This window comes from Falco biarmicus, chromosome 1 (assembly GCF_023638135.1).
Source record: "Falco biarmicus isolate bFalBia1 chromosome 1, bFalBia1.pri, whole genome shotgun sequence".
Lineage (NCBI taxonomy): Eukaryota > Metazoa > Chordata > Aves > Falconiformes > Falconidae > Falco > Falco biarmicus.
The window spans coordinates 30,748,363-30,760,064 of NC_079288.1; the positions used below are offsets into that span (position 1 = coordinate 30,748,363).

At 37.7% G+C, this 11,702-nt stretch overlaps 1 protein-coding gene across 1 annotated transcript in view; it reads right to left on the bottom strand.

Annotated features, from left to right (window-relative positions):
• Positions 1 to 11,345, bottom strand: part of DNAH10 (dynein axonemal heavy chain 10) — a 57,054-nt gene extending 45,709 nt beyond the window's left edge. Inside the window, exons 1-13 of the mRNA XM_056357882.1 lie at positions 11,296 to 11,345; positions 9,578 to 9,723; positions 8,691 to 8,796; positions 7,487 to 7,602; positions 6,809 to 7,001; positions 5,906 to 6,063; positions 4,955 to 5,185; positions 4,107 to 4,297; positions 3,441 to 3,639; positions 2,482 to 2,676; positions 1,691 to 1,861; positions 770 to 946; positions 252 to 425 (exon numbers count right to left, since the gene is read on the bottom strand). Coding sequence (XP_056213857.1) covers positions 252 to 425; positions 770 to 946; positions 1,691 to 1,861; positions 2,482 to 2,676; positions 3,441 to 3,639; positions 4,107 to 4,297; positions 4,955 to 5,185; positions 5,906 to 6,063; positions 6,809 to 7,001; positions 7,487 to 7,602; positions 8,691 to 8,796; positions 9,578 to 9,721 — 2,055 coding nt within the window. The 5' untranslated portion in view covers positions 9,722 to 9,723; positions 11,296 to 11,345. The remainder of the gene's footprint in view (positions 1 to 251; positions 426 to 769; positions 947 to 1,690; positions 1,862 to 2,481; positions 2,677 to 3,440; positions 3,640 to 4,106; positions 4,298 to 4,954; positions 5,186 to 5,905; positions 6,064 to 6,808; positions 7,002 to 7,486; positions 7,603 to 8,690; positions 8,797 to 9,577; positions 9,724 to 11,295) is intronic.
• Between the last annotated feature and the right edge of the window lie 357 nt (positions 11,346 to 11,702).

Sequence of the window (11,702 nt, forward strand, 5' to 3'; positions counted from 1 at the left end):
CAAAATCCAAAAATTAAAAGGAATTACGGCACAGAAGAACACATAGAAAAAAAACATTCATCCATTTGCCAGGTCATTCAGCATCTATATCTTATAAAGGAACAAAAACAATTCTGAGCTCAGAACTTTTGAAATCTTCCTTTCAAAAACTGTGCTTAAAATATCATTCTTAGAAAAATCTCACTGACCATCACATAAGTTTCAGTTCTTCCCCACAGAGAAATCTGGTATACTGTCTTCCTGTATCTCACCTGCTCAAGTGTCTCTGTATTAACATGGGATGCAGATCCACTAGTGATGACAGTCAGCAGTGTATTTTTCAGTAACAGTGGGAGTATCTGTTCTGTCTCATGTCTCCACTGATTGTATTTTTCATCTTCATATTCTTTCATCCTCTTGGCCACTTGAAGATACATTTGTTTTACCTAGAAAAGAAAACTCTGTATAACTCATTTCAAAGACCATGAGAAATGTTCAACTAACCTGTTCTCAATATGGTTTCTATTTTTTGCTAGATAAGAGGACAAGTGATGTCTTGTAATTAATGCAGGCAGTGAAGAATTTAGGCTCCTGAATTCTGTCATTGACTCTATCACTGTCTCTCTGGGAAACAGCAGGAAGGTCCAAATCAGCTTTTCATCTCTAATGGCTTGCTGTGTGCAAAGACATTCTTGGAACTTCACCTACATAAGAGCACTTTTACACCTGTAGAAGAAGGGTATGAAGAAAGTATTTCTTCCTTTATTAAATATCAAAAGAACCAACATACTTCATTTCCATGTTCACTAGCAAGCAACTCCTCTACTTCTTGAAATCGAATTATAGGGCGTTTGATCCGATGGAAAAGGAATCGGGACCAGTATATTGCTCCAGCCATTGGAGGATAATTCTTATACAAAGGCGGATCCTTGAGGTTCAGAAGAAAGATTTGCTTAATGCTTTCAACCTAGAAGAAAATAAAATATTGCAAAGAATCATTTCTCCATGTGCTTGACCATGATCAGTATCAAACCTGGTACACAGCACAAGCTCTGAAACTAATTCCACCAGCAGGACAAAAACAATTATTCTTTTTTTTTTCCCATGCATCTCTTGCTTGTATTACCACATTACAGAGGATGTCTTTTCTGTATCTTGTGGCATTGCTACTGTGGTAGTGTTTTCTGTAAGATTACATTTTATTGTTAAACTCAGTGTTCTTTGAAATACCAAGAAAAATACTATGATGTAAAAAGCTTTCCAACATACAGGCTTCTACATGGTAGAAATTATTTCTGCCTTCACAGTTTCTCTCTGACACCTTCTGGTCATACCACAAACTTGTTGTCCATCACAAGAAAGCTGTAGGGTACGAAAGATGTATTTTCTCAGGTAGGACCACTGTTGAACTGCTGTTCACAAGGTAAAGAATAGCCATAAGCCTTGTTGCCTTCAGAGTACATGCAAACACCTTTTGGTTCCCCTACAGTGCTGCACATATACAGATATGCACATCCATTTCAGCAAATTACCCATAATATTTCTTCAACTGGCTCAAAAAAAAGTAAGAGCAATTATTGTGCTAATTTTGTAAAACTTCTCACTCTTTCAGATAGTACATGACACTATACAGGTGTTTAGACATATACACAGATTTATGATTTTTGCAAGGTGAAGAGCTTCATGTGCTACATAAGAAATCCTTAAATACCTCTTTACAGTATTGGTCCAAAACATCATTGAACTTCATCATCAACTGCTTATGAACGGTTTTACGAGTGCAGATATTTTTGAAGTTTAACAGCATGTTGAATGCAGCTTCTGCTGACCGAAGGGTCTTGAAAGACTCATCAATAAAGTTTTTGGTCTCTTCTTCAATAACCTAAAGGAAGAAGGCCATGAAATCCTATCACTTCAGAGATTCATCTTACAAAACCAAGAAAGGAAGGCAAAATTAAAATGCTTTTTTATAACAGTGATCAAGCATATTTTTAGTCTTACAAATGACTAACAAACTGATGGTTTTCCAATAAACTGCAGGAAATTAATGTTAATTAATGCATCTTCTGGACAGCTACATAAATCACAAAAAACACTGTAAAAATTTGTACTTTGTGGCTATTCTTAGCTGAGGGATGAAGAACCGAATGGATCCAGAAAAGGAAGTTTTACTTCTTCGTAGGACATGACTGAGACATGTCAGCACAATAGGACAGGGAGGTCATATGCAGCCTCTGTTCATGCTGTAGCGATTCTGCCAATGAACAAAAAGTGTGCTTCACCACGTTCAAGACATAGTGAAACTATAAACAAAACCAACTTGGAAACAGAATATTGACTTGAAAAACTTGTCACATTCCTCACATCTTAATTTATGTATTTATTCATATATTCTTTTCTTTTGCAAACTTACATTTTCTTTAAATGAAAATCTTGATATTCTAGAAGGAATCTGTATATAGGAAGTAACGGATGCAGAGAATTACAGTATATGGTACTTACTGAAACTTCTTTTCTAAATTCTTCCATAATTAATTTCCAGTCATGTGCACTTTTGATGCTAAAAGGGTCAAAGGTCAGTTCTTCCATAGGACTAGTTAGTCCCTTTACTCGTCTCAGTAGATCATCAATGCGCTTTAGATGCCCTGTGACAGCTTTTAGTTCAGGACCAAATATATTGCAAAACTCTTCAATGACCTATTCAGGAGAACATATCAGAAAGCTTAATTTTTAATGGGTTTTTTTCTGCCATTTAACACATCTTTCTGATATTATTTCCTATAAATATAAAAACAAAGCTCAGAGAATCATCAATTCCTGCTGTGATTTACATTTTGTATATTGCTATACAAGACACTAAGTAGCTTCATGGAAAAAAAAACCGACAAATCATTTTACAAGCCCAACGCTTCAGTTGTTAAAACAGGTAACACTGTTATTACTTCTTTTTATTCCACTTTTCACATACAGTTTTTACACACACAGTCTATAGCATCTGACCACTGATGGACCACTAATACTGCTAGTTACCCTGATTTAAATTAGCCTAAACATAGCATCTCTCCATTCACACATTATCCTGCAATTGATGTACAGATTCATATATGGTCACATTTTATATTATAGTATACTTAAATTGTTATTTTACCTAAAATTATGTCATTAAGCTAGTAACCCATGAAAACTGCACAACTGTGAAACAGTTGTTACAAATCCGTATGTTCATAACAGCAACATACACAGTAATACCTTTCTTCAACCAGTACCTTGAGAAGAGTTATCTCATCTCAAGCAATAAGTGCAGCTTTGCTGGAATCAAGGACATTGCTCAGGTCTTAAACACAAAACCAATCACAAAACTAAAGGCTGTAAACATTTCCACAACTTCAATACAAAAGATTTTCCTCTACAGAATAAGATGCTGTTCACACAATCCTTTTATTTATTGCCTATATTACTACCTGCAAAATATCATACAGATCTTGGCAGACTGAAGTCATATAATCTGTTTTTTCAAATAAACGTTTCTGGTCAAATTCCCAGTGTTGCTCTCTTCCTGAAGCTTCAATTTGGGCGCAAACAGCAAAATAACATTTCTTCCATTGTTCAAGAGTGCTTTTGGCTTCTGCTGTTTTCTTTTTTGCAGCAGCTCTATCTTCTCTAGAAATCAAATCAAAACAGTTAAGACACTAAACAGAAAGACTATAGATAGAAAATTATATCTCAACTGGATTAATATACCCTGGTTTAGCATTAATTATACAAGATCTAGGCAAAACTTACAGCTGTGAGGTCTTAATTTTCAATGTGACTAATTTTGAAAGGAGATACTATTTCAGGACTGATTTTGATGGTATTTATGTCACTTCTTTACCACTGTAATTCTGTTGGTTTTATTGATTTATATCCTTTCAAGAAAAAAAAAGAGGACAAGCACCCATTTCCTCAGGGCTGATTCAGTAATTTATGGAAATTACAAAATAGACTTATTTGACCTAATACAACTTCCAATAGTGAAAAATGCTGAAACCTGTTTGATGAAAGTGTTATCTACTGCACTTCATGTAAAACAAGCAAAGCTTTTAATAAATACAGCCTAGTTCCTAGTACAGAAATCCAGTACTTACTTAAACAGTGCATGTAAATCTACAACTTTGTACACTCTTGCTGAAATTTCCCATGCAATTCGTTCCATGAGGGGTACCATCCGTTCATCCTTGTTGTAATGCCGTGATAGAATCCATATCAATCTCAGGGTATTCATCAGCGAAGGAATTGTATCCAAGACAACATTAAACCCAGTGCCATATGTTAAATTCTATTAAATGTATTATAAATATTGTGAATAAGATGTCAGAAAAATACACAAATTCATATTAAATAAACCTATATTTATTCTATAGATTCCTGAAGCTAAGAAAGTCTGCGACATTATTAATTAAATAACTCAGTGAAGGAAACACCCTGGTGCCCAAGTAACACACATGGTTAAGGAAGTGCAAATCTGCATCTGTTGCTCCAAATGCCTTTTAGGTCTTTTCTCATTCATATTCTCTTCTCAGTAAAAGATGTCTCAAGACTAGTTTTGGCTCAACTCTTCATTTGGATGTTTGGATGACCTTCAATAAAACTTAAAAATTGAGATATCCACTGTAATCAGTGATAGAAGTTACCTCAAAAATGGAGCACAGAAATCTTTATTTTGCCCAGTTCAGCTATGCTGTCAAATGCTCCCAAGGCTGTGATTTACAAACCAAACTGTTCACAGCTCTGGGCTTCTGCTTTCAAACATTAGAACTGTATCTCAAACAAAATAAGCAAGCCTTTTTTTTTATTAAATATAAAAAGGCTAGAATATATCTTTATGGGTGCTAACAAGTGAAAAAAGAAACCCAAGAGGTGATTGTATCAACAGAGAAACCAGACTCAGGGTACTACAGTTAAAACTTCATGAAGTTTTCTTAAGGATACATACCTTCAAATGGCGTTCAAGAGTTGAAAGATATTTAACATTATCTAGAGCTTCCACATGATGTTTTCTGAAGTCACTTAAGACTATCTGCAAATCTTGAATATGCTCAGATTCAGCTTCCTGCAATATTTGCAAGACTTTTTGCACTTTTGGAAGCTTTGTCTGTTCAGTAAGAGCACTTAAAGTATCATTCCTTTCACACCAGAGGTCAATTTCTGCAAGCGGACCATTACCCTACAAGTAATGTGGAATAAAATAAAAATTCTAAATTACCATTATGCAAGAGTTAAAACCTATAAACAGGACTATATTTGTTCCTTCTTTTCAATACGCTGTATGCTGAGAAAAACCTGATATAGTTCAACCATGCAAAACTGCCAGACAGAAGAAGACCCTTGAAACCAAGGGAGTTTTACACGCACTGAAGGGAACCGCTCATGGGGAGTATATCCCTGAGTTGGAGCTGGGGAGTTCGTGCTGGCAAATGCTTATGCACAAGTAACTTTGTAGACATGAAATCCCTCAGTATATTTAATGGTATTAGTCATATGTGTAAGTGTTTGCAGAACCAGAACCTTACAATTGAATTTTTGTTTGAGAGAGATTACTTTCTTCAAGCAAAAATAGTCGTCTATTTAAAAAAAAATAATCACTGCAGCTTTTAATATTTCATAGCTCTTTAGAAAAGTGCAGATAACAGAAGTGCCTTAGTTTTCCAGTCATCCTGTGCGGGTAGGATCTGCAGTAAGTTACTTATATTCTATTTATATTCTATTTCCCAGAGTCACACAGTTCCTCACTACTTTTGTTCTACTATACATCAATTAGTAAATGACTTTCCAACAATCAAACATGAAGATGGATTAAAAATGAGCACAAACCATTCAAAGAGATTCCTGCGGGAAAATAATGTCTCCAGGAATAAAAGCAGCTTGGTATTATAGAAAACATTACCTGTGGAACCTTTTTCAGTTGTTCCTCTAGAGCTGTGGATATTAATTTCTGCCAGGTCACTGCACAACGTTCCAGAGGTTCAACCACTTCTGGAACTGTGGCAAGAACAGTCACTTCACCTTCTAGGTTTATAGCTGGCACCTCCAGTTTAATATCTCCTATTAAAAGAAAAAGCATATAGAATTAATTGTCTTGTTCCATCAGCATTGGTGAAGTAACATCACTGAAATGGCTTGTGCCTTCCATCTTCTTAGGTACTTAAGGACAGGTAACATACCACCTGCTCTGCCTGTTTGAGAATACGGCAGAATACATCCCGTTGCTTGACAGCTAACACAGTGCCAAGAAAGACACATTCCTACAAATAAGTGAAAAGTTCTCAGGTTTTATGCCTTAACCCAATCTCTACTGATTAAGAATTATTAGGATTAGGGTTTTGCTGAAGAAGACTATCAGGCCCTACTGTAGGCCACCATGCTCTCCTTAATGGCATGACAGTATCCCCTGTCAGAGAAGGGATGCTGAGAAACACTTGAAAGTCTCATGCGGTCTGCCACTTTCTATACCCTGCTATGGCCTCAGTCTCCTGCACACTGGCAAGCAACGAGGCACGTTTACCCTCTCTCTCCTCTTCTTACTCCAGGCTGTTTGAAAGACTATCATCGATTTCAACCCATTTCTCCATACTGCCTGCTATGTTTCAGGGCAGTAAAAATACTACTGTTATCAGCAAAGAGAAACTTCAATCAGGCCTGGAGCTTCCCCAGAAACTGTATGTATTTGTTATCCTATATAAAGCCATTCCCAGATGAACCTCTTTCTACTGTCATGTACTAAACACCACAGTGCCAGCATAGGCAGAACACTTGCCTTCAGTTTGTCCTACAGTCTGCTGAGTAACACTTGAGAATTTTTGCCTGTTCATTTGTATCTCATTCCTCATCTGAATATTACAGTATTCCACAAGCTGTTCTTTCTTTCCTGCAAAGTCAGTCTTGGGTAAATTCCTGTTTCCAGAATCTGTGTTATCATCATCTGAATTAAAGGAAGTTTCCTCCATCTGCTGCTGACTATAGGAGACAGCTGGTGAAAATGCCTATAATTCAAACAGGTACCGTAGATTATATGGTTCATATTAAAAAAGAAATCAGTAAAAGTCAGCTTACTAGCAATTCACTTAAGCATTGGGCATGTTGTTCTAAAATTTAATTTAAGTGCATCTCTTCCCATTTCACCTCTTTAGCATCGCTCTCTCTGTCTCAAGTTCTACAGGGGAATAGCTCCAGCATGATTTTACAAACATCTGTCAGCACAAAAATAAAGGTATCTGGTGTCACACTCTTAAATGTTTCTCATATAAGGCCAGGCAATAAATTAATGTCCATCTCCACACCTTTACAAAAAACTGGGAAACAAAATATCAAATAACAATTCACAAAAACATCATTTTGGCATATGAAGGTCACTCATTAAATATTAACGCTTCTTATGCACAGTTCATATGATCAGCAGAATACTAAACAGGCAAATCACTTACAGAAACACTCAAGACTCCATACATAAAAGCTGTAACGCATTTACCTGTGAGATGGCATTCTTTAGCATCAAAAGAGTATCATCAGTAAGTACACCAAACTTTATCACTTTAGGAAGAGACTCCTTAGCTTCAGTCAGGTCATTAGGTTCAGTAACTCCTTCTAAACAGTATACAAGCAATTAGTATAAATTTAATTATTTGATACAGAAAGCATAAAGCATAAAGTCCTTTCCATAATAAGTTAAAACTCCATAAAACAAACAGTATTTGTAATAAACTAGGTTTGATGCAAATCACTTTCAAAACTAGTGCTGGTTTTAACAGTGTGCATGCTTTCTCAGAAAGGGCAGAAAAATAATTGCGTCACCATCTGACTCTTAAGTCTTTACGATCCAGCCTTATAGTTAGGAAATGGTTTTCTGTTCAAAAAACATAGTGGCCTTGATTTGAACTCCTGTTCTACAGATAGACCAGGAAAATCTTGCACAGAACTGCCATAAAATGACCAAATATATTATAATAATTTTCTTTTTTTTCTCAAATGTCCTGTTTCTAGAAAAACTGAAACTAATAGGCTCATACAAAATACTTTGTAGCTTCAAACCACGCATGCTGCTGCTTGGAGAGCCCACATAAATGTTTATTTAACTAAATTAGAGTTAACATACTGTTGATAGTTCCTGGATATAGGTGTGGCAAAAAATACCTGTTTGCTTTAGTGCAGAAGCTGTTTCCCATGGGGCCAGAGCTAGACACGGAGGTCTGATTGCAGCCAGAACCAGAGCTACTCCAGCTGCTGGAATAACTATTGTCATTGGTTTTATGATAAAAGTAAGAACTATCAGAATAAAAGCTGCTGCTGGTGTGTATCAGAATTTGAGTGAGGTGAGGAAGTCTGATACTCTGGTTGTGCTTATCACTACATTATGGTCTAACTTTCACATACAGCTCCTCATCCTCAAAACACTTTACATAGTTGTAGAACTTGTAGTAACTAATCTTAGTTCCTCCAAGTGCAGTATGAAAGCTTCATCTTTTTTGGTAAAACACAGAAGATATGTAACTTTCCATAAATTTCATATGAAAAGCATTCCTGATTCTACTCTGAGAGTATTCCTAACCTACCCCATTAATTAAGGTGGATATGCACTATCCTGAATCCCAGTCATTATCACCTTTTCTCAATGTGAAGAACTGTTTAATGCAAAGACTTAAAATATTGAGCCTGCAGTTATTCAGGCCACATACCTTTGGTGTCTCTCAGAAAATATACAGTAGAATCTGACACCAGTTCCTCAGGAATTTCATCAACAGCTGTGCAGAAGCACACTTTGTCAACTTTCCATTCTTGTAGCTGAAACAAAATATAAAGGAATTTTGCTGCCACATTTCTTAACAGTAAGAAAATGTTTGTCTACTGTGAGCAACAGGACAGAATCATTGGTTTAACTCCATTATCTTCACATTGCTGTCCAAGTAAACCACTAACATAAATGAAATGTTAAAAAATCACTCAGCTAACTGTAAAAATCATCAGCTTTGGAAACAATGTTGATTTCCAGACCAACAGGACTGAAAGTATTAGTGCCAGAAACAGCAGAAATCAGAAGGCACTTAAATGCCCACCCCTTTCTGAGAATATGCAAGCACCTCCTCTCCTTCCACCTGCATCTCAGTCATAAACCAAGGTTAGTTTGAAACCCCAGACTCCATCCTGACCACCTAGTTATGTAAAAGATCTGAGGTACAAAAGGCTTTATTCACTGTTTCTTCCATGCTCTTCTCATGGTGTCTTTATTTAGCAATTAACTGCAACTTTTTTTTAATAAGTAACTCTGGGAACAGCTAATGCGGTACTCAAGTAACCCACTGCTGCATTTTCTCACCAAAAGTCAGCATTTTGCCCAGTAAATCACCTTTGCAATGTCTTATCAGTCAATGTCAGAGGCTATGGCAGACACCGCAGGCCATTGGTTTTGAATGGAAATTCCTGTTCTTGTAAAATGTTCTGTTCTGCACCGAGGACTTGCTCTGCACTGTACCTCCTTAACTTGCCTACCAGTTTTAGTGAAATATTTGTATCAGAAACCATCCTCATATCCACAAAAGAACAGAGTGAAATACAAGAGACTTACCTGCGGTGTGTGTTCCGTACTGTCTATTGTAAATCTTTGCTCCAGTTTACTCATTTCAGACCCACCAGGGAGACTTGATACATGACCTGACACACTTCCATCTTCTGCAGATTGCAGAGGGGATGTCTTGCTTTTCTGAGCCATCCCTAAAGAACACAATTAAAGAACAGGTATTCCATGCATATAAGACAGACCCTTCCAATTTTCTTATTAAACTACACAACTAAGCATTTTCTTCCATCTTCAGCATCACCTTTTAACAACCTGCCATCCAAACTTGCTGTTAATCATACATTTTCCTGTAGGGCAGCACTATTGCTGAAGAACTGCATCTAAATAAACAAGTGAGTATACTGCGTTCCACAGGTGATTGATCTTTATTTAGAGTATCCTTACCAGCATTTTCCAACACACTTGATCTTTTACAACAAAGTAAGTAGATTAACACATTTCAAGATGAAACTACTTTGTAAAAGAAAAGGCAATTAATTAAGGGTTTTGTTGTAACAAATCTATGATATGGAAAATGTTTATAGTTATGTTATGCCCCACTGTAACACAGGAACAACTGCATGAATTCCAGGGTCAGTCAAGAATTTCAAACTTCATTTTATACTGTCTTCCAGAAGGTGCATCATGTCTTCTTCCCCTTTCAGCACAGGCTTCCAGACACTTAAAAGAACTGGAAAAGGCATAGGCGCACCCCCAACTAGATCCTTGTATGCGCCGATATTACTATCAAGTAATAATTCTCCTGTCCTTCTGCTTTTGAGCATTAACCTGCAGCATTGCAGCAGCCTCCGTTCAGAGGTGCAGAGTGGGAAGTTGAATTCTATCATTCCTTTAGTCTACTTACACCCACAGCAGGATTCAGCACTTAACTTCATGGTCCTATCTTTTTTGCACAGTCAGAACAAAATTCTTTTATTCCTGTAAAATATCAGAGCATGACTTCTTGCTTCTGCAAAAAAACTGTTTCAGAAGCTTGTGGGAGTTACACAGATACTGACAGCAGAGAATTGAATCTCTGAGCCACCAAAGATCATTGCTCTCTTCTGACACCCTTTCTATGCATTTTCCTTTGGGTTTTTTTCCAGTTTTTTGTGAAAGGCTTCTCTGCAATACTGTGGTTAAAGTACTGGACCAAGCTTAACTCTACAGAATCACCACTATTATCCTCAATAAACTAGGTCAGAATGAAGGAGAGCTTGTAACTCCTAAGTCACAGGGAATTAATTCATTCCTACTAAAGGGAACATATTCATTCATTCTGTTTATTTTAATAAAATTAATCTCTCAAAATCTGAAATAACAAAGCCACTAAAAGATGTCACAGACAGACTGGATGGAAGATATGCATTTGTGCATTGATTTTGTTCATGCCAGTCAGTCTCTCTCTTTCAGTTTCTTTGAAAAAGATGAAAAGGCCAGACTAGGATAGCTTTCTTTAAAAGGAGAGCCCTGAGGCAGAAGTTCTTGAGAAAACATTAGCCACACTGCCCAGAACATGCACAAAATCAGATATGCTTTCCTGGGAGAAGAACTGTTGTTGTTACAGATACTGCTGGATCTGCTTCAGAGCGCCACATTAGCTAGTTGCATTTAGCCTTCATGGCAGTATGGCCTGCAACAACTACACTTCAGCTACCCAAACCACCTACTTCCTTCCAATAGCACAGAGGGGGCTGTTTCAGCCAACTGCTCGGGGAACGGGTTACCTGGGCCTTCCTCCTGCTGCTTATCTGCAAACTCATCTGTGTCCCCTGTATCTGCACACACACAAAATGGGAGGAAAGCGTGATACAACCACTCTGCAGGGGGGATGGTGCAAATCCCACCAAAGCACAACCAGAGAGGAGAAAGGTCTGGAAATGGGTGGGATAGAAGGGGAACATGTGGACCAGACACTGCCCAAGGGGTGAAGCAGCAGGGAAAGGGATAAGGACGGGGTAATGGGGCTGGGACTCTGCTGATGGGGCAAACGGAGGGCTGAGGGAGGGGGAAATGGGGAGCTGGTGAGGGGAGAGTGAGGGGGCTCGGGTCAAGCAGTGCCCGGGGAGGGCTCAGCAGGCTGGGGCGGCAGGGGGGTCTCACCCGCAGCCTCCTCGCCACATCGCTGGGCCCG